The sequence below is a fragment of the Sarcophilus harrisii genome, chromosome 1 (genome assembly GCF_902635505.1).
Source record: "Sarcophilus harrisii chromosome 1, mSarHar1.11, whole genome shotgun sequence".
NCBI classification, from domain to species: domain Eukaryota; kingdom Metazoa; phylum Chordata; class Mammalia; order Dasyuromorphia; family Dasyuridae; genus Sarcophilus; species Sarcophilus harrisii.
This window is the reverse complement of record NC_045426.1, coordinates 8,597,026-8,620,481: the sequence shown is the minus strand read 5'-3', so window position 1 is coordinate 8,620,481 and position 23,456 is coordinate 8,597,026. Positions and strand designations below refer to the sequence as shown.

General features: G+C 43.9%; 1 protein-coding gene across 1 annotated transcript; it reads left to right on the top strand.

Annotated features, from left to right (window-relative positions):
* Positions 1-974: 974 nt before the first annotated feature.
* Positions 975-22,274, top strand: EPDR1 (ependymin related 1). The gene is made up of 3 exons (XM_031951966.1): positions 975-1,624; positions 13,302-13,510; positions 14,363-22,274. Exons 1-3 carry the CDS (start codon positions 990-992, stop codon positions 14,551-14,553), a joined length of 1,035 nt encoding a protein of 344 aa, XP_031807826.1. The 5' UTR covers positions 975-989; the 3' UTR covers positions 14,554-22,274.
* Positions 22,275-23,456: the final 1,182 nt, after the last annotated feature.

Genomic DNA, 23,456 nt, shown 5'->3' with positions numbered 1-23,456 from the left:
TCACATGCAGTGGCCTGGACTCCTGATCATACACACAAACTGTCAGCTGGAAGTCAGAGAATTTTAGATGAAGAGCTAGACAGAAGCGTGATGGGTAGAGTGGGAAGAACAGTGGACCTGGGTCCTCATCTCTCCAATGAGGGGATTGGCTTTGATGGCTTCTGGGCTCCTCTACCGTATAAATCTAATCTAAGAAGTCAATTAGCCCGGTCCTCTCATTGTATAGATGGGGAAACTGAGGCACAGAGAGGGCAAATGATTTGGGTAAGGTGACATGGGGAGTCTTATTTTACAAGTGGGTAGATATAATGGTTTGATCTGATTGAGAAAGTGAAAAGGCTTCGAATAATTTTTATCCCCTTTGGGGCCAGGAACAGTTTCATTTTTGTCATTCTATGCAGCATCTAATACAGAGTCTGACACACAGTAGGAGCTTCATAAAGGTTTCTTGAACGTTGAAGTCTTCCAATTCATATTTAGAGAATGCTCTTTAAATTGTGCAAAGCACAGTGGGGAAACTGAGGCTCAGATCAATTAAATAACAGCTAGTAAGACACAGAGCCAGGATTCAAATTCAGGAATTTCCCCCCTGAAGACAAAGGCTCCTGGGTCAAATCCATGCTCTCCTTCCTGCCCGCAACCTCGCTGTACGTTACTTGCCCTTCCCTAAAACCCTCCGATTCTTTGTCTGAAAAACGAGGGACCCCGAGATCACCAGCACCTTGTCTAAAATGAAGCTGAGGGCGAATTCCCCCCCCCCCCCCCGCCCGTGCTTGGGCTGCCTCCCCACCTGGTGTCCAGGGGAGTGCCAAGATGCCCCTTGGGGTATTTTGGGGTTTTTTTTGGGGGGGGGCAGGGGAACGAGGGGAAGCTCGGGGCAGCTGCTTCTCCCTCCAGCATTTCTGCTGCAGCCCCGCCCGCCGCGCCTGCAGTCCTCCCGCATTTGCCCGACTTCTCCCTCCTCCCCCGCCCGCACGTCCACTCTGCGGATGCCCATTGGGCTGCGCCGGGCACGTTTGCCTCTGCATTTCCTGTTGGCAGCAGAGAGTCGGCGGGGGGGAAGGAAGCCGCAGTCGCAGCCGGAGTCGGAGCGGGAGGGAGCCAGCTGCGAGCTCCCTGCCCGCCGCTTCCTCCAGCCAGCTCCCCGCGCACGGGGAAGCCGGACCGGGGGCGCGGCCCTCTCCCCACGCGCCCGGACCTCCGTCCCTCCCTCCCCCGGCAAGTGCACCGACGGGCTAGGGGAGGGAGGGGACGGCGGGGTCGGAGCCACTGCCCTTCGCTGCGCTTCCTCCCCCTGCCCTTTGCTGCCCCGCGCTGCCCTGTGCCCTGCCCCGTCCCCGCCGCTCGGCTCCCGGCCGCGCCTCGCCCCCTGCGCCGTCCCGGCGGCACGGAGAAGGATGCTTGGTGCGTTCCTGGTGGCTTGGCTCCTGGGTGGTCTCTGCAGCCCCGAGCCGGCTGTGGGGGTCCCCGGGCCGCCATGCCAAGCTCCGCAGCAGTGGGAAGGACGGCAGGTGCGCTACGAGCACAGCAGCGGCCGCAACACCCGGGCCCTGCTCTCCTACGATGGCCTCCAGAAGCGCGTCCGCCTCCTGGAGGAGAAGAAGGCTCTCATCCCCTGCAAGAGGTAAGTGCGGGGTCTCTGGCGGGACAATGGGGGCGTGGGGGCCGTGGGAGAAGGCTGCGGTGGGGGGGGGCTGGGATTAGGCGAGCTCACTGCGGCGAGACTTGGGGTGCATTGTGGCTAGGCAAGAGGCTGGGGGGTGCATTGGGTGTGGAAGGGGGCTCACTGAAGGGCGCGGCAAGGAGAAAGGCGGGGGGCGCACTGCGGATGGGAACGGGCTCTTTGAAGGGTGGACAAAGAGAGGAGGGGGAGCACTGCGGCAAAATGGGGAGGTGGGGGGTGCACTGCGGTAGGAGAAGGGGCTCTGAAGGGTGTGGCAAAGAGGAGGGGGGACTGCGGCAAGGTGGCGAGGTGGGGGTGGGGCTCATTGAGGAGCTCAGAAAAGAGAGAGGGGGGGCGCACTGCAGCAAGGCGGGGAGGCGGGGGCTCACTGTGAGGGTGCGGTGGGGAGAGGAGGCGGGGTAGGAGCGCAATGCGACAATTGGAGGAGCTGGGGGAAGGGCGCAATGCGGCAAAGAGGAGCGGGGAGGGGCTCAGCCATGCCAGGCGGGAAGGGGGGGGCGCACTGCGGCAAGAAGGGGCGGTGGGGGGCGCACTGCGGCAAAGAGGGGAGGTGGGGCGCACTGCGGCAAGGCAGAACAATGTAGTGCACAGGGCACAAAGGCGGGTGGAGCTCTGTAGTGAAAGGGGGCACACTGAAAGGGGGCACCCTGCGGGGCTGTGCGGGGAAAGCACGGCGGGGTTGGAGAGGTTGGGAATGGAAGGGTCGGGGGACACTGTGGAGGAGCGAGGCGGGAGGGGGGAGCAGGGAGGCTGAAAGCTTGGGCGGGGGCACCCCTGCACCTGGTCTGGCTGCCCTGCCTGGCTGTAGTTCTCCTCTCGGGGATGGGGCAGAGGGTGCGTGGGGTCCGCCGCCTCCTTTTCATTCCAGATCCCACTGAGAAAGGACGGGGCTCGCCCCCAGTTTGACATTTAAGGGTTGCTTAGACTGGCTCGAGATGATTAAACTGGGGGTGAGGGTGGGGGAAAGGCGGGATGGGGCAAGAGAAGAGAATCAAAGGGAGCTGTGCGCAGGACTTTATTCGGTTGGGGTGGGACCTGTCCTATCCCTTCCCCGCCCCCCAAACTCCCGTCTGCAGCTCTCCGTGACTCAGGTGTTTTCTGGCGATAAGCTTTGTCCTCTCTGCCAGCTTGCGCATCTGCCCAGTTGGGTGGGGCAGCCGCCCTCCCTCTGCAAAGGATGCGCTGTATTGTCTGCCGAGGTTGCTAGGGCGAGAATTCTGGGCTCTGCGGCCCCCTTCCCCCACGGCCCCGCCTGGCACCTCGCCTTTGTCAAACTGCGCCCCGGGCTGCTTCCTTCGGGGCAGCAGCGCTCCCCCACCGTGCCCTTTCCGGGCTCCCTGGCAGCTGCCCCTGGCTCTGCTATTTATATCCCCGGGGGAGGCTCCTGGCAGTTCTCCTGGCACAGCTTTGAGGCACCCGAAGGGAGGTACCCGAAGGGAGGGCCGGGAGTCAGACTGCCGCAGCCTGGCACAGTGCCACAAGTCACGCGCATTGTCCCCAGGGCAGGGAACGTCCAGGTGACAGGCCAGTCAGTGGAAATGCACTGGGGAGGGGGGCGGTGGAGGAAGGGAGGGGACCCAGCAGCAGTTAGGAAGCAGAAGCCATCTGCAAGGGGAGACAAAGGAAGCTGAGATGTCGCAAAGCACCGTTTACCAAAGGCTGCATCGCTGACAAGGTAACGCTGGGGGAGGAGGGGAACGACAGGGGGGCGGTCAGGAAAAGGGAGAACCGGATTCCAAATCACGGGGAGCCCAGAGGTCAAGCAAGCTGACACTTGTCTACCCTGAAACCTGGATGCTCTGCCCAGCCACATTGTCCAGTTCTAGAAACTGAGGTTAATATACTTGCTCAGGACCTTGCAACTAGTGTCTGAGGCAGAGTTTGAACACAGGTTTTCCCATAGGCTAGTGGAAGCTCCAGGCACTTGAGCTCAGGTTCTTAGACTAGACTTAGTCTGGGTTTGGACCCAGCCCTTCCTCTGAATGGATCCTGAAGTCAGTGACTCAAAGAGATGAAAAATTAGCTCATTCTAGATCTCTAGAACGAGAAATACAGAACGAGCGCTGAACCATAGAAAAAGGGTGTGGTCTTGGGAGCCTTGGTTTACAGAATCAGGAATCCTTTGAGCTGGGAGGGGCCCCGGGCAGCCAGCTAATCCACACCTGAAAGGAAGCATTTCTCTACCAAATGCCATCGAGCCCCAGCTCTTCTGGACTTCCCAGGAGTGAGGAGACACCATTCTGCCCACTCCTTTTCCTACTGGTTACCTTTACTTTCCCTTTGGTAAATTAGACCTGTAACGACTTTTTCCCATTGCTTTGGGGTTTGCCCTGGGGAGGAGAAAGGCAGAACAAAGCTAATTCTTCCTCCATTTTAAGTACTTGAAAACAAATACATTCAAAGTCTTTTATCTCCTGAATCCAGTTATTTCCATTTAATCTGGAAATGTTTACATTTCCAGTTCCTTTGACTGGTCCTAACTGGTTTGTTGAGACCGTTCACCGTCCAGTCACTTTTCTCTGGAAAGGCTATCTTACTGCCTCTTGACTATATTCCTCAGAGGGGGTCTGATCAAAATAGGGTGCTCCCCCCTCCCCCCATTTAGCTCTAAAAACTAGGAGATGCAGCCCAAGATTGCATCACCTTTTTGGACACTGAGCCATCACCCTGCTGACTCATATTGTTTGCAGTTCCCTTAACTCCTCAAGTCTTTTCCAGCTTTTCTATTGTCTAACCAGGCTTTCCATCCTTTCCTTGGGAAGTAAATGTAAGACTTGACATTTATCACTATTGAATTTCATCTAATTTGATTCCTTCACATGTCTGACCCTCTCAACATCTTTCCTGAGCTAGAGCTGAAGTTTGGAGAAGAGGGAGAAGGACAATAAGGAGAGAAGAATGAGTTCAATATAGCAGGAAACAGAGAGCCATGATAAGTTTTGGGTTGTTATTTAAATTTGAGTCATTCTGTCAGCAGACATCACTGAACTCTTTTGCTTGCCCAGCTCCTGAGGGGCTTTCCTTGCTTTCAAAGCCTCACAATCTATTGGGAAGGCAAATGTTTAATACACAAAATCAGAGGCAATACAGGTTGGTAAGGAGGCCTTTACTGTAGGATGCAAATTGACTTCAATTGTTTATGGGGTTCTGAGAAAAAAAAAAAAAAAGATCCCTGAGAATTAAGAAAAGCAAGAAAGACTCCAGGAAAGAAGTGGGCCTTGAAAGTCGAAAGCAAAGCTGGGATATTTGGGCATCTTGGCAAAAGATATTTTAGCCTTGAGGAGTTGCATGAGAGCAAGAATGGAGAGACGAAGCTGGGAAATGGTCTTAGATTACAGAAAGCATTGGAGTTTAGGGAGAGGAGGTTAGATAATGGTAGGAAGAAAGGAGTTTTTGAAGGATTTTTGAGGAGATAACCCAGAATCCTGAGAGACAAGAGGATGTGGTGTATAGTGTGCTAGATTGTAGGCAGGAAGACCTGAATTCAAATCTTGCTTTTGACATTAGCTAGCTTTGGGACCTTGGGAAATTGACATAATCTTTCTGAGCCTCAGTTTTCTCATCTGTAATAATAGCTAAAATTTTACAAGACTATATTATGCAATTTGGTCCTCACAAAGACCCCACGAAATAGATGTGATTATTTTTCTCATTTTACAGATGAGAAAACTGAGCCTCAAAGAGGTTAAGTCACTGTCTCAGCTTCACAAAACTAACAGATATATGAAGGAGCTGTCCAGGCTGTGTACAATCCTCTGACATACTGCCCCCTATATGTAAAATGGATGCCACTAATAGCCCACATCTCCCCAATGTCCCTTTACAGATCTTGGCCGAAGTCTTCCCTTGAAACAAAGAAAGTGGAATTGGGGAGGGGGTCAGCAAAACTAACTGTCTTGTTGACACTATTTGCTTCTTGCTCCTGGCCCTAGAAATATCCTCTCCAACCTCAAGCTTGTGTCGTCCAGCACAATAAAACACTTTTCTCCCTCCCATCTCCTGGGAAGAGAAATGATCAACAGATCCAACTATGTCCTGAATAAATTGTAAACCTGACCCCCCCCCCAAACAAAACAAAACAGAACAGAACAAAAGATTCATAAAGAGAAACTGGGGAGATCTCAGTATATTATTATTTTTTTCATTTAGAAAAAAAATTAAAACATTTTTTGTTTTTTCAATTTTGAGTTTTAAATTCTCTGCCTCCCCAAGCCTCCCCCCACTCAACTGGCTCAGAAGGCAAACAATATGATCTCAATTATAGATGTGAAATCAGACCTCAGCACGTTTCAGTCTGAGTGTCAGACACATGAAGAAGAAGGCATAGTTAGCAAAAACAATCTGAATTTTGTTGTTTGACGTTTTCAGGACTCAATGAAGCTGGTTTGTGTCCAAAGGGGAAGGTCAATCAAACATTTCCATTCTAACAAGGTTATAGCAATTACTTAGATGTGAGTGAACCAAGTCTCAGCAGAGTTCTCAGCATTGTCTCCACTGGGAACTGAGGCTGACTGTGGGAATGGGTGAGGGGCTGAGATTGCCCAGATTAAGTCCGTCTTTCCCAGAAAAGACCTGGGCTCTCTGGCGAACAATCAGGGTATTTAGGAGTGACTGAAAGGGAAAAATAAAACAAAACAGACAAACAAATAAAACCCTCCAGGAAGCCAGTAGGTGATTGACATGTGATGATGGGGCAGCATGAATAAAAAACAAGAAACAAATTGAAAAACAGGGCTCTAGGATTTCCTGATCTTTCTTTTTCTTAAAAGCCCCAGTTTTTTTTTTTTTTTTTTGGTTTTTTTTTTTAACTTCATGTCTAGCTTGTAAATGGTTTGGAAAAATACCACCAATTGTTGCTGTGGAATGATCAAGCCTTTCCTGGCTCTGTATTCCCTGAGATGGAAAATATTAAATCACTTCATAAGCCTTTGAGATAAAGCCACCCACTGTGGTGGGAGTGGAGGGGCTATAGCTGACGCTTTTTTGGTTTGGGGGTTTTCTGCCTTTTCTGGCCTCTTATTTTAACTCAAAACCTGGGAAACAAGAAGAGTCGAGAGGAAAAGTCTCAGTACCTTGAATGGATGAAAAAAGTATTAAGCGCTTACTGTGTACTAAGCCCTGGGGTTAGAAATAGAAAATTCAGGAGCTCTTGTTGTAATCAGGAGATGACACATGGAGGGTTTCAACTGCAAAGCAAAGGGAAAGGACCTCTGGGCCTTGGTGCAATGTCCAGGTAAATGTTAAGGTAAACATTTCATTTTAAATGTCATCTCCAATAGCCATTTCTGATATTGAGTCATCTGATAGTGTCTAGGATTTGGGGAGTCAGGTCTTTCTTTTCCAGCTCTTCAGGAACATCAGGTTTTCCAAGTATTTTCTATATTGATTAATCCTCATAACAAATCTCTGAGGCAGATGCTAATATTATTCCTATTTTATATCTGAAGAAACCGGGGCACACTTGTGTGCTAAGAAGGTGGGGGCTGCAGTGTCTCCAGGAGGCATCTCCATAAAAGCCGAGATGCGTGGCTGTAGGGTCTGGTTGGAAGCAGGGCTGAGAGTCTGGGGGTTGCCACTATTCTCACCCTCCCCATTGGCAGTTGACCACAGGACAGCATTGGTGGTAATGGAGAGAGTGGGTCTATTTCTGGACATATGTTGTTGCTCTCAATGACAATAGTCTGGGATAAACATATCAGCCTGGGTTGGGGGAGGGCATGGTTTATTGTTCCCAGGACTCTTGGGCTCAGGGTCCTGGGCTTTGCCCATGGCTTTGCCGGTTGTTGATATGTGGGCCTAGGAAGTCACCATGCTTCTTGTACCATGTTATCTCTAAAGGGACATAATAGTTGAGATGATTTTTTTGACCTCATTCATGCTGTCTCCTATTTCTCCCTCAGGATGAGGCACGTGATCCAAACTGTATGACACTTATGGACTCCTCACATATGAATTTTTGCAGGACTCCAATGAAGTTAGTTGTATGTATAGGACAAGAACACGTGGCTTGATGGTTAATAACATTCAGCTTCTGCCTTACTATTGAGTGTAGGCATACTACAAGAGAATGTAGCTCAGTGGTTTTGTAATAATTTTTAAAGGAAACTTATTGACTCATGACTTTGAGATGATGAGGTTGCCTAGTGGATGGATTTGTGTGTTGAACTTTTGGGAGGACATGGATGAGGACCCCACAGGAGGGTCTGATCTGAATCATTAATGGGATCCTCCAAATGGAGAAGATTATGGCTCCATTTGAGTGATTAAATATGCAATTAGCCACCATTGATATCATCATCATCATCATCATCATTATAGCAGGTAGCATTCATAGAGCACTTTTAGGGTTTTCTTTTTCTTTCTCCCTCTTTCTCCCTCTCTCCCCCCTCTCTCCCCCTTTCTTTCTTTCTCTCTCTCTCCCTCCCTCCCTCCCTTTCTCTTTCTCTCTCCCTCCCTCCCTCTCTCTCTCTTTCCCCTCTCTCTCCTTTCCTTTCTCTCCCTCTCCTCCCTCCTCTCCTTCTCTCCTCCCCCCTCTCCTCCCCCTCTCTTCTCTCCTCTTTCTTTCTTTCAAATTGGGGTTAAGTGATTTGTCTAGGGTCACACAGCTAGGAAGCGTTAAGTGTCTGAGGCCAGATATACACTCAGGTCCTCCTGACTTCAGGACTGGTGCTCTCTCCACTGCATCACTTAGCTGCCCCCACTTTTAGGATTTTCAAATTATTTTATGTATATTGACTAATTTAATTCTTATAACAAATCTCTGAGGTAGATGCTAACATTCTCTTCCATTGGGCTTCCCAGTTGGGAAAATAAGTGGAGATCAAGTGGAGAGGGCGTTGGGGGAGGGCATTATACATTTAAGGAAGCATATGAACAAAGCTAAGAACTGAGAATGGGGGTTGTGGTTGGGAAGTGTAGGTCATCTAATTTGGAGGGGGCATAAAGCAATGTACAGTGTTATGGTAAGACCCCAGGAATAGAGTTTGGGAGGGTGTTTTTGCCCTGAAAGAAATGTCCACTCCCCAGTCTCATTGCCAGTGTTCTGCATATCCAAACATATTTTTGGACAATGCTCTCAGAATTCTTGGCCACTATTTTATCTTTTGAACTGGTAACAGTTGAGGAGGCCGGTCATTTCAGAGATCTCAAAATCGAACTTGAAATCATCATTTGGATTTGGGTTCTTAGGTATAAGGTCCAGCAGGAAGCCATCTGTGTTGTAAGATCTGACATGGACATAGAGAATATATGTCTCAGATTATTACTTTGAAGATTTCTTTTTCTTCCTGCTTCATTCTAATTCCAGGGTGTAACCCCAGCTTCAAGTGCATCAGAAGGGGCAAATGGCTCCAACCCAAGGCTTCCTCTGGAGAGTCACAGAGTAGGAGCTGACTAGACATTGGAGCCAGGCATTACTAATCTATTGGTTTGCATTTTAAACAAGTAAAGCCATCCAGATTCTCCCACAAATGCCAAAGTCCTTTTGCAATCAGACTAATATTTCTTCTGGACACCTTTCTTCTAAGTTGCTCTATTTTGAAAAACTGGGTTAGCTTTATGTGGAGTAAAGAGATCTACACCCCCCACAAACTAAATTATCTCTGTAGTTACTTATATTTTGGGGACAACCATGGACATCTTTAATCATTCAGTAAATATTAAGTGCCTGCTCTATGCCAGACACTGAGCTAGGTTCTGGGGATAACAATATAATAAATTAAATAGTCTCCTCTCTTAAGAAACTCATATATTATACTGAAGACAACATGAAAACATGTAAGTAAATCCAGAGAAAGCACAAAACCATGATGAAATGAAATGTAGTTGGGGGGGCATCAGAAAAGTCTTGATATACATGGTGCTGCTTGGGCTTCTCTTGAAGAAAGAGAGGGAGTTTCTGTGGTCATTCCAGGCCTGCAAAAAAGTCTATGCAAAAGCCCAGAACCCAGGAGTTGGGTTGGGAATCATAGAAGGTAGGGAGGAAGTCATGTCTGATGAGACTGGAGAAATAGCTTGGGAATAGGTTATAAAGGACTTTATAAGCCAAAAAAAAAAAAAAAAAAAAAAAAAGCTTATATCTTATTCTAGGGACTATGGGCAGAATACAGTTGGAACTTTATTTTCTGATTCTTGAAAATAGTTTCTGTTTTAATGTATCCCATGTTTGTTTTAGTCCTCTTGGCTGCTTCCTCATTGTTAACTCATAGTAAGTTTGGAGTCCACTTTAATGTGCAGATAAATTTTCTCTAAAACAACTTTTTATAACATGTTTCTTCCATCTTATACTTGAAAAGTTTATTTTTAAAATCCTAAAAAAATTTAAAGTTGATTTTTAATTTTTAAAAATATACTTAAGACCTAATATCTTTATTCCTTTTTGAAGATCAGCTTGTTAGATTCAGGCCAATCTTTTTGATCTTGCCTCTCTCATTTAGTGCATTGGGCAGTCCTCGAAATTGGTGCATCAGGTAATATGATGGGCATGTTATTTACAGCTTCATACTAAGTATTGATAAAAATGCTTATGAGCTTAGGGCCATGCACAGACCCCTGGGGTACTCTATTGTAGGTCTCTTGCCATATCAACAGTGACTGCTGACCCCTCTTTTTTTGTTGTTGTTGAAGCAATCAAGCTTAATTGACTTGCCTAGGATCACATAGCTTAGTAAGTGTCAAATGTCTGAATCTGAATTTGAACTTGGATCCTCCTAACTGCCAGTGCACTCAGAACTCCACCACCTAGCTGCTCCTCCTAATGTTATATTTACGACTATTCTTTGACTTTAGCTATCCAACAGGTTTCCAATTCATCCAATCCCATTATCTGATCTGTATTTCTTTATTTTCTTCACAGAAATACTTGATCAAAATAGTTGTCAAATTATATCCACCACATTATTTTCACTTGTTAGTTTACTCATCTTGTCAAAAAATGGAAATGAAGGAGCAGCCAGATGGTACAGTGGATAGAGGACTGGCCCTGAAGTCAGGACCTGAGTTTAAATCCGGCCTTGGACAATATTTCCTAGCAGTGTGACCCTGGGCAAGTCACTTCACCCCAAATGCTCCAGGAAAAAAAAGGAAATGAAGTTAGTTTTGGAAGGCCTTTTCATGTTGAAGCCAGGCTGGCTCTTTGGAATCACCACTTCTTTATTAATGATTAATTAATCATCTCTTTAATGATTTATTCTAGTGTTTTTCTAGCAATGGAAATCAAACTGAGTGGCCTATAGTTTGCACATTCTATTCTTTTTTCTTTTTTGAAAACTGGGACACCATTTGTCCTTTGTCAGTCTCCTCCTTTCTCATTTTTCTTTGATTCATACATCATTTCTTTCAGAATCTGAGGATCCAGTTCATCTCTCAAGGACAGCAAAGTATTCTCCATTTGTTCTGCATTTATTTTCAATTTCCAGTCCCTAGCAATGATTTTTGTTCTTTTATTTCCAGTGTAAAAATCCATCAACCTTGAAAAACAGAAGTCAAATTTGAATTCAAGAGTTTCTCCTCACTTTTGTCAGTTATTATCATGTCATTCACTCCAAGCAAAGTCTTCTTTCTTCTGGGGTCCTCTTTTTTTCCCTTTCCTTTGTCCCCCACCTTGTGGTGCTGACACTGTTTTAATAACGAGGCAACAAACCATCCTAATTCAGGCAGCAAAATAGGATTTATTAAGTACTCAATGTCTCAGGAATTGTTCATTGAAAGAAATAGTTCCTTTATTTAAAGAATTTCCATTTTGGGGGAAGAAGCAACATGTAAGCCACCAAAAAACCCATACAAAGCACCACACTCATGTGTTATATATATGGCGGTGATTAGAAATAGCTTTATATTTAAGTAGAGATTTGGAGGAAATAAAGAATTCTAAGAGGCAGATGGGCCTCTTAGATGGGCATTCTAGGCATCGAATACTGAGTCAAAAATGGAGTATCCTCTGGGATGAAGAATAAGAAAAGAGCTGTGCTTTGAGAATAGCAGATCTTACCAATGGGTTTTGTCCAGTAGTGCATATTAAGGAACTGCTAGAGAATGGCCAGCATAGAAAGTCCATATAACCATTAAAAGTCTCCAGTTGATTCTTGTCTTGACTGTTGGGCAGTAATGTTTGCATTAGTGTTCACATGAGCCTCTGTGAGGCAGCTTTGACCTTCTTGGAGGAGTCTAAAGTGACCTTTCCCCATGCATGAAAGTGCCAGGCTCTCATTTTAGAGCAACATTATTTATAGATCTCATCTTGTTATTACTGTCTTTGAATGAAAAATAAATAAGCCACTCATAGATTTTTTTTTAACCATACACTTTTAAAATTATATCCTTTAATCCTTTCAGGTAATATTAAACACTTTTTTAGTTTGGTGGTTATTTTATTGAAAGTCCTATCTTTGGAGATCAGTAGTTTGGGAACAGCAGACTGTTAACTGACATCCTGGATAAGGGAACAGTTTTCTTGGGGACGTGGTGATAAGTAAAATGACTAATTAGAGAAAAACATTCATCATAAGTTGTTAATGGGAGATAATGCCTTATTGTGTGACAAATTCTCTACCCCTGCCCCTCAGTGTACGTTTCTGTTTAAGCAAAAATATTTCTTAAGTGTATGTGAGCTCTCTGTTCATCTTGTGTGTGGGGTGGGGGGAGGGAGGGAAGGAGAGTGGGAGGAAAAAAGGGAGGGGGAGGGATGGGGGAGAAAAGGGAGGGAGAAAGGGTCTCGTCATATTTTTTCATATAAGGAGTTGCCAGTCAAGAATTTTTTTTAAACCAATGCAAGGTGATATTAATTCTACAACATCATCATTTAGGGAGTTGCCTGGGGCCCTGAAAAGCAGTGAGAATATGCAACTCCCTTCCTCCTTTGCAGTGGTATAGGATTGTAGATAGGGAATATTGCATATATTGACAAACACAGATGATGACTTGGTTGTTTCTGCTTTACCCACCAATCATTCACTCATTCAACAAGCATTTATTATGGGTCAGCACTTGGGATCCCTTTCCCCACAGGAATCATGTGATAAATCATGGCATCACAGATTGGGATCTTGAAAGGGCTTTTGAGGTCATCCTGTCCAACATCTACATTTTAGAGCTGAGGACACTGAAGTCTAGAGAGACCCGATGATTTATTCCAGATCCCAGGGAATGAAAGGCAGAACCAGGGTTTGAATTCAGGTCTTCTGAAGCCAAATTTCCACTGTATTTTGCTGTAGGGCTTAAACTCATAAAAGCTTCATAGCTTATAAAAACCAGAAACACAGCTGTACTACTGTCTTACGTATTTATATGATTTCTCCAACCCCTTCATTTTACAGATAGGAAAAATGAGTCTCAGAGGAAAGTGAGAATGGAAGCTCATCAGAAACAGGGATGGTTTTGTTGTGCTTGCATCCCCATTGCCTTGGTAAACAGTGACTGGCACTTGGAAAACATTGAATGATGTCTTGTTGATTGAGTGAGTGGTTAGGGGCAGGGGCAGAAGCAGAAACTGCTGTAGTAGGACAAAATTACCCATTTTTTTTCTTTTAGAAATCCTTTGATTTATGTCAAAGGTCTTTTGGTTTAAAACATACAACAAGTCAAAAAATATTGATTATCTTTTTTTGGACCTATTTTTCAGGTTCTTTGAATATATTTTCCTCTATCAAGATGCAGTGATGTTTCAGATTGACCAGGCCACCAAGCTGTGCTCTAAGATTGCTTTGACTGACCAATGGGATCCTCTGGATATCCCCCCAAACTCAACTTATGAAGACCAGTATTACATCGGGGGCCCTCAGGACCAGATCATGGTACAGGAATGGTCAGACAGGAAGCCAGCCCGGAAATGTAAGTGCATGTCTTTTGGACCAAAGAAAGAACAGTTGTTGTAGCACTAGACTCTGTTCCAAGAAACCTTGCAAAGCCCTGGTTGGAACTTTTCCAAGAAAGGTGATTCTTAGGGAAATTTGAAAAGCTTACTTAAGTACTTCAAAAGTTTCCTACTTAGAAACCCCAAAGGGGCTGCCATTCAGCTCAAAGTATCATGATGTAGCTACCTGTCTCTGCCCATTTCTGGCAGAGATTCCAAAAGGACTGACTGAAGCCAGGTAGGAAATTAGGTTGAGCCAACATTTAACAAGAGCCTCCTCCATGCAAAGGATTGTGCCAGTTGACTAGGACAAATGGGACTTATTGCAAAATAGATGCTTATGAGTTTGGGGAAAGTAAAGGGAGAATTTTTTGACCCTTAGGATTGAAATAGTTAAAATGGAAAAGTAGTCCTCATTGCCTTTTGGAAGTCACACCCTTATGCAACTCACTTTTTTGGGATTAAAATGGAGGAAGTGCTAGTATATGGAGCATCGAGTAGAGCAGTGCTACCTCCCCACTGGCTAACACTGGGCACTTTTTCATTTGTGCATAAAATCTCTTCTGAAATCAAAGGGAGAAGTATCATGGATCTGAATTCAAGTTTTCCCACCTCCAACATGAGACTTCTCCACATCCCTGCCCCATGTCCACCTGCTATTAACAACTCTCTCCCAAATTGCCTTTATAGGGTGTCCCAAAAGTCTTAGTAAGCTTTGATAGCTTAAAACTACACTAAGATTTTTGAGATGCCTTATATTCTTTTCCTTGTTATTCCTTAAAAAATATCAAAAACATGAGTTTGTATTTATCTATTCTTTCCTCTCACAGTTGAAACATGGGTTGGCATCTATACTGTCAAGGATTGTTACCCGGTCCAGGAAACCTACACCAGGAATTACAGCGTCACGTTCTCTACTCGGTTCTTTGATATCCAGCTTGGCATTCACGACCCCTCTGTTTTCACTCCACCGAGCACTTGCGAGAGAGCCCAGACAAGGATGATGAGCGATGCCTGCTGACTGCTGCTCACAGGCTGAAAAATCACAGTAACTACTGACCTATTGAGAAAACTACTCATATACGTTGAATTGATTGTGGCTCTTTAGGCTAGCCGAGCTTCGTGAGATAGCAAACCTTACTGTTGCTTGTATAAATGCCATCAGGTAAATGGTGCCCGCTGCTGCTTTGTTTTTCCTATTTAAGACTCCAACTGTGTTTCCACAGGTAAAATGAAATAAAAGGGGAGTAATTATGCAGGTATGCATGATCAGAAAAAAAAAAAACATTCTGGCTAATTTCAGTTACAAACCATCTGGTTTTGGCTGGAATTACCTAGATCATTCAGCTAATTTTCATTTTTTTTTTTCCTGGTCAGACCTGGTTTAGTTGGTGTGCTTACTGGCTGTTCCTAGAAGTTTCCAAATAACATCTTCTAAAATAGAAAACATGTTTGATCTTGTGATGACTATTCTGTTAAAATGTGCTTGATTTTTCAGACTAAAGAGAGAGAGAAAAGCCAGTTATCTTGACTCACACGAGAGATCGCTAGCCTGTCTTGTATACAAATCGATGGTAATGGGTTTGCCCAAGAGTTCTGTTGAATAGCTAAATGGGAAATGGAACATGGCATGTCCCAAACATCTCATTTCATAATCATCAAATCCATTAAATACATTACATGCTCATTGTGCTTTTATATTTTCTTGTCATTCAGGAAGTCGCCGATCTATTGTTTCCTTTTGCTCTCCCCTCTTCCCACACTTGTTTCCTGTTCACAGTTCACTCATTCATTTGACAAACATTTATTAATCACCTTCTCTGTGCCATGCACTGTGCTAGGTGCTAAGGCTACAAAAAGATGAGAACGAGATTGTCTTTGTTCTGAAAGGGCTGATATTCTCTTGGAGGGATAGGGAAGGGGAAAATCTGGACACAGAGCTGTTCCATAAAACTAAGATAGACTGAGATTGCCTATTGGAGTGTATATGAGGTCCTACCCAAAGAGGGCAAAGAGAATAGATGACCCCCCACGAGTCTATACAACTTTGAGGTTATTGTTTTCCAGGATGAACAGACTGGTGTTATGTCTTTAGCAGGAAACAAAGATTCAGGTCCCGACGAAAGGATTCTTGTGTTAGCATTCTTTAATGAGACATTTCAATCCATAGACTAGAAAACTCTGTAGCTAGTAAACACATCACTCATTGCTTTGTATATTTCCCATAAAAGAGAATTAGCCAGTGCCCACAGCTAATAATGCATCGCTTTGTGTGTTTCCTATAAAAGAGAATTAACCAGTGCCCACAGCTAATGATGCCCTAATTGCCCAGGTAATGTAGCTTGTACAGAGCATGTACAAATATTCCCTACCTGTTTCAGAGTGACTGCGAGGGAATTTTGGGACTGGTGTGTTGCCCCATATGATTTGGGGTGTGTGTGTAAAGGGCTTGAAATTTGAGATGACAAAGGGCTCTAATGGGTTGCTCAGACGGAGGAACTGCTGGCACAGTGGATATACAAAAGGGATCCCCCTCTCTGTCTCTTCCTTTTTTGGTGGAGACTCAGCAGGAGTGACTATGACGTGATTATTGAGGGTTCAATGTAATGGTGACCCTGCTGCCATTCCTTACATGGTTAGACAGTGGCAGGTGAGGAATATCCGTACATGTTCTGTATAACTCATGTTCCTTTAGATACCAGTGGCAACCTGAGTGCTCAGGAGGGCTTATATTTCAAAACAAGTATGCTTTTGGGAAACTTCTCTCTGATAACTTTGCTATGTCTTGTGTTTTGCCTTTACTCCTCGAATGGTGTCTGTCTTTCTGTCTCTTTCTTCCTGTGCATATCCGAATTTTGTATATTCCTGGCTTTCCCCTAGTGGTACTGAGTAAGCTCACATGTGGGCAACCAAAGCTACTAAGAAGCATTTTGGATAGAAAATGTCCTTCTGGCAAGCAGAAAAGGACATAAAAGGAAGTCCCCTCTGCATCTAGTAGCCAGGTAATAAGGCCACTCTCCTTCCTTCCTAAAGGGGTCAGCCGAACCCACACGTAAACTCATAACACTAATTAGGGAAAGTCTCAATCGTGTGAATGGAACTGTAGAACTTCAATGAAGACGTCCCATCTCTTGTCCGGATTCCCACGCAGCTTCCGTTTGCTTGCTCCGGCTTCTGTCTGCTAATTCTGCATCTGTCTCAGCTTTAGTCCTGCTCCTGATGCTACTGCTATAGTCGGTGCTGCCGCCGCCGCTACTGCTGCCGCTTCTGCTGCCGCCTCTGCCGCCGCTACTACTGCAGCTACTGCTACTATTGCTGCCGCCGCTACTGCCGCTCCTGCCGCCGTTGCTGCCGCCGCTACTGCTTCTGCCGTCGCCACTGCTTCTGCTACCGCCACAGCTTCTGCCTCCGCCACAGCTTCTGCCTCCGCCACTGCTTCTGCCTCCGCCACTGCTTCTGCTGCCGCTACAGCTTCTGCCGCCGCTACAGCTTCTGCTAGCTACCATAAGCTTGGATGCTGCTGCTGCTTCTCTCTGCACCTCCTTTCTTCTGGTACTCGGCAATCTGCTCTTTTCTAATCAGCACTTCCACCTTGAGCCCATGGCAACATGGGAAAGTGAGTGTTTTCTCAGTCCTCTCCTCTGTTTCATGTGTCTGTTAAATTGTATCCCCGTTAAAAACTTTACAATCCCCGCGTTTTATCTGGTGCATAAAAACGTTTATATGCTCCAGACAGTTATTCTACAATCTGTTTTATTACACATAGTAAAAGAGATTCCCAGGTTACATGAGGATACATGCGGACCAACATCCCATGGTAAAGATTCAGACTCTCAACAAAATACAGAGATCAAGGGTAGGTATATACAACATGACATCGTCTCTTAGAGTTGTATACGATAGATCAATCATATAGGCTGCAAAGCAACTGCATAGCTTACATAAATGACTGCCATTTCCCATGTCTCCAGGAGTACTCTGGTCATCGCCATGTTTAATTCCTTTGTATATCCAATGTAATGGGAGAGGAACACAGATAAACTCACAACACTGGTGTTGAAACTTTGGGTCCCAGAATGCTTTGCTTAATTAGCTCCCCCTTCAGTCTCAAAGCCATCAGGGCTAGAGAGTACTGACTGACTTCTCTTGGCCAGATGCCAACTGAAGTCTTTTGTCAGAATTGTTGAAAACATCCTCAAGGCCCTGATGGATTCTTGGGTTGTGACTAGCCCAGCCCTGCTCCCTTTGCTTCCTTTCTCTCTATGCAGCTGCTCTTTCTCCTGCTTCTGTTTCTATCGCTGCCTGCTTAAGCCTTTCATGCAAAAGTCATAAAGCTTTTTTAACCTTTCATTGTTAGAATTTGTGTTGGGCAATATCTCCATGCTGCAGTCTCACACACAGCCTTCTGGGAAATATAATCCAATGATTGAAGCTCCCAAGCATTGTGGGACCTGCAGTCTACAAATATATTCTGTACAGTTAAAGAAAAAAACAAATCTGTAGTGCCTGCCAGTCACGTGCAAAACTTCTTACACACCTCATTGATGTGCATCAGTTAGTATATAGTGTTTTTCTGGAGATCATCTGAAATGTATATAGGCTTACCATATATGGCACCTACATTAGTCTCCTACCATACACCAGGCACACAGAGAAATTGCTATTGTACGTGTTACAAAGGGTCACGGCGTACCCAAATATGTAGCTATACTATTACACGCGCTTCATCGCTGGATGTTAGCTTTCTTCTTTCTCCTGTAGCATCCTAAGTCATACTAAACCCCGACCTTAGAGTCTTGATTCTACTCTGGGGACCTGCTTCCTTTAAAAAAATCTTTTCTATTATAATCTTTATACATACCAAGTAGAACAGAGAAAGAGAATTGTACATGAAACTGTGAATCTCTTAAGAAAAGCTTACTTTTCCTCTTAAGAGAGTGTGTGTGTGTGTGTGTGTGTGTGTGTGTGTTTGTGTGTGTGTGTGTCCAAGCACATGCTGCCATCTAATCAGCACCCTTATTCTAAGACGTCCTACTGTCTCAGTTTTGACCTCCTGGATGATTTAGGCTGTAGAGCCCAATACATAACTTCTTGAGGCCTCCTCCGGGGGAAAATTGGGCAGGAAAAGGGCAGCCCCAGGATTCAGGCCTTCCTCCTTGGCTAGGCAGAGTTTCCCCTTGATCTTGGTAAGCTTTGATTTTGGGAGGCTTCCCAAACTCTCAAGAGGTTACTACCATGCAGTTTCTTTTTAAATTGGCCCCAAGGGTTCTCTCCCTATGTGTTATCATCTGGCTTTGAGTGTTGATCTGCAACTGCTGGATAGGCCTGTCTCAAAGGTCCTTGGTAGTCCCTGCATTGTTCTTGTCCTCCAGATAATCAGGCTGGCTCCCATGTGAGCAATGGTAATTGTGGTGTATCATTATTACAAGGTTCTCTCTGTGCTATGGAACTATTTTGTTGAGAGTATATTTACTAGCATTTGGAAAGGGTGGCTCTTGGCCAGTCTACTTCTTACTATCTTATATTTTCTCTGGACAGCAAGATTCCTTAGCAGGATGCTAGCTTCTTCCCAGATTTACTGAGATTGAACTCGTGTCAGATTCTTACTTGTTCCCCTTTGAGAATTTCTCAGCTAAGGCCATTGCTATGCATTTGCCTCAGTTAACTGATCCACCTCCTTAATGGACTTATTTTCAAAGACTTGACTTTTCAGAAAGGATCCTGGCAGGGAAACTATACCCCGAGAATACTTTCCTACACCACGTTGGGAAATGGAGAAGATTTCTGGTTTCAGTGTACAGGGACTAAGATGATCTGCCACCAGAATGTTGTTCTTGTTCTACCTACCTCTTTTCAAAGATAAAATGTCTATACGCACAAGCTCCAAAGACTGGCTAGTTCTTAGATTTTCCAGATAAGCAGTAAAAGAAAGATTCATTCATGAACACATAGAGCACATTTTAAAAAATACACCCTACACGCATCTCCCTCCATTCTTGGGCCAATAGAATCAAATTTGTACCAACCCCAAAGTTCTCTTTTGGTCCACGTGTCCAAAACCATTATCGAGAGTTTTCATAGCCACAGTTAGCAACAACTGCTTTCTTTGTGGTGATGGATCGCTAATTGTTGACTACAGTGCTCTATTTTTTAATTCCAACTTATGCCACTCTCTCAATACTAGATTGTCTTTTGGGGTTTGTAATTTGAGTCCCTGGGGTCCAAACTCTTCATTTTTTATTTTTAGAACTTCTTTACAAAAAAAGAAGTTGAAGAAAGAGAAGGAATATGATCGATTAACATTAGGAACTAGTGGTCAGCTCTTATTTCCTGTCCTTTCTTCTCCTCAACTAGACTATTACTGATTTTTATGATTTACTTTCAATTCCCCATTTATGAATAACATTAAAAAGCTGAAATATGTTTTTCATTTCCATCTTTATCTGCCCTCTTCATGTTCCTTCTACATCCCTTTTTCCCACTGTTTTTATTGCTTTGTGCTCTAAATTTTCTATTTGTATGCAAGGATGTATATACCCTTCTTCTTTAATGAGAAAAGGTAAATTTCTGTTCATTTTTTCCTGAATTATTCCTTTCCCCCTTCTTTTATTTTTTGATTTAAAACAAACAAAAGAATGAAACCACTTCAAACGTTGTCTGTCTTTCTTAACTCCTGTAACATTTAAAAATGTTGTGTTTCTAAAAGGATACGATTCTTCTCCCCCCTATTAGAATATAAGCACTTCAGCAGCATTTAGTACCTTCCAATTACTTGAATGTTTTTATCTTTCTAGGCTCCTCTAGGCTGTTGTGTTTATGTTCCAGGCTTCTACTTATCTTTTTTTTTCCCCATTAAAAGGTCCATTTCCCTTCCCCTTTAGGATTATATTGCCTTGCAAAATAAATTATTCTTGGTTGCAAGCCTTTATCTTTTGCCTTTAGAATATCATATTTCAAAATCTTCTCTCCTTTATAAAAAATTATGCCATAGTCTTGTATGACCCTGACTATGATTCTTTGATACTTGAACTCTTTCTTTTAGTTTCAGGCAGTAGTTTTTTCACTGACCTGTATGTTCTGGATTTTGGTTATGCCATTCTGCCTGTTTTTAATTGAGGGTTTCTTTCATGACTGGTGGATCTTTAAATTGTTACTTTCCCCGAAGGATCTAATAGATCTAGGCAGTTTTGTGATTTCTTGAAATATGATACCTAGGATTTTTGTTTGGACATAGTTTTCAGTGAATCCAATGGTTCTTAATTTATTCTGGACTTATTTTTAGTTGCCTTCTAAGGTAGATGCTTTATATTTTCTTCTGCTTTTAAAATCTTTTCACTTTATTTTGATATTTCTTGTTGTTTTCTGAAGTCATTGTGTTTTGTTTGCTCCATTCTGTTCACTACCTGGATAAAGTTTTGTATCTTCTGCTGTAGCTCTGATAGGCAGCATCTAACTTAGTACTTGAATCCATCTGTTCAAACACTGAAATCTACACACTCTTGTAGCTTCTCTCTTCAAAGCCAAGAGCTCCAATTTTTGGATATGGTAATATAAGCCTTGCTATCTAGGAATCCCTGATTGGAAAATGCAATAGGATTCTAGTGACTTTCACTCTGCTAGTGTATAATTAATAACTGATATCAGCGTGAATCACAAAGATTTTGCTTGAATCTGCAAAAGCCAACACTGGCAGTGCATTCATGAGGCAGCTGATAATGTCCTTGAAATTCTTTTGGTATTTTTCATCTGTCCCAATGATATCCCAATAGTGTTTAAGGGTTTAGGATTATTCCCTCCTCACCTCCCTCAACTGCTTTTGTCTGTGGAAATCCCAGGGAACTACGGTATTTCCCCTTCAATTTCAGCATATAAATTAAATCCATTAAACATCTGTTTATTATCTACTTTGTGCTAGGCAAAGAAGGTACAAAGAAAAAAAATGAAACAAACACATTAAGGGCAGCTAGGTGGAGACAGAGAATTGACTCTGGTGTCTCGGGGACCTGAGTTCAAATCAGATCTCAGACTTGTACTAACTGTTTGAACCTGGGCAAATCATTTCACCCCAATAGCCTGAAAATAAAAACAAATGAACAAAACCCCCAAACACCTTAGAACTATAGAGCTCTGTCTCCTTGGTGATGATGGGTGAACACTTCTTGCTGCAATTCTCACAGTTATCATTTGAATTTAAGAGTTTAAGGCACCCTTAGTCCGACCCTCCACCCTCGCCCTTATTTCCATTTCCTCTTTTGCCTGTGTTTCTGATGCCTCAGTCAGTCTCAGAAGAGATTGTGATGTCCCAGGCTACAGAGCCTCTGTATTCACTCCAAGTCTGAGTTAAGTGATACCATCACACTGCAGGATCACACACAGCTTTCTGGGAGATATAATGTAGGTATTTCTTCTTATAAGCAATATTCTTTTGCTTCTAATCTCTGGGAGAAATTAAGCTCATGATAATGACATTTCCATCTTCAAGACCTTCTCCCTACTTCCCACTTTGTAAAAAAAAATTGTAGCTCCTCAAAATCACAAGTTTGTTGTTAAGGATTTTTAGCCTCTGCCCCAAGCCATCCAATTCTCCTTGGTTTTTCATCAAGAACTTTAATTTCACTCCTTAGTTTTCTTTTCCTTTATTTTGTTAAGTCATTCAACTCTCTCTTAGATTCTCATGGTCATTCCATGCTTTTTGAGGAAGGGATGCAGAGGGGAGTACAGAGGGAATTCTGGTTGTAGTTACCACAAAATTATTTCCTTCATTTGCAGTTTCTTTCATTTTATAGTTATTTCCCCCCTATGCTATTTCTTTATTGTATTAGCTACTTTTATTTGCTCGTTTCCTTAATTTCCATGCTGATCTTCCCTCCCTAACCTTGAACCAAGGATGCTTCCTTGTAATAATTTCTTACTTTTTTTCCCCTTTTAGTCTTTTCAAAATAATTATTTGGCCCATTTCTTGATGTTTTGATGAATTGACTGAGAGATGAGTGCATATCAAAGTTCTCACTCAGCCTTTTTGATGGTTAAACTTCTTTAATCTTTTGGCATCTAATATTACAAAATTTTTGGAAGTTGCAGCAGTCTCAGGTTGCTTTTCTTATTTTTTTTTTTCCAAATCTTCTTAGTCTATGGGACCCAAGTCAATTTTTTCCTGAGACTCAAATTACCTTTTTGGGTAGTCCATCTTGAGAGGCTGCATCTTGGGCTTCTCTTAATCTATCTCCAAGTACCCTAACATGGATTCTGGCCTCAGCCCTGTTACCAGTGTAGAGTTTGCTTTGTCCCATGCTGTGGCCCTGACTGATCTGGAAAGACCACACTGGCTTCATGCTACTCAAATAACCCCCTGGACCCTCTGCTTTGCCTCTTTTTTTTTTTTGATTCCATTTTATGGTCACTAAATATTGGAGCTTGCACTGCTTTCAAGACAGTCAAGAGGGCCCCTTGAGGCAGTTTGGTGGTGTAATAGATAGCATGCTGGACTTAGATTAAAATGATTGGATTCAGATCTTCCCCCAGACACTAGTTTTTCAACCTTAGTTTTCTCATCTGTATAATGGGGATAGCAATGTCACCTATCTCCTAGGGTAGTTTGTGAGAATCAAATAAGAGAATATATGTAATATGCTTTTTCAAACCTTAAAAGCTCTCTTTCCCTGTTAGGTATCATCTTTATTTACAATTGATCCTAAGGTATGGCTACTGAATGTTGGAGATTGCCCTAATGCCAGGCCTCCAGGAGGGTCTCCAGATGCCAGATGCCTAGGCACCTCTGCCCCTTTTCACCTACTGGGGCAGTCCCTTACCAGGAGTGCTCTTATGAGTTTGCCTCCTACTGTGCCTTCTACAGGCTGGGTTCCAAATCCCCCTGGCTCCAGGCCCCACTAGGCCTCCCCTCATGTAGAGCCTGAACAGGCTTCT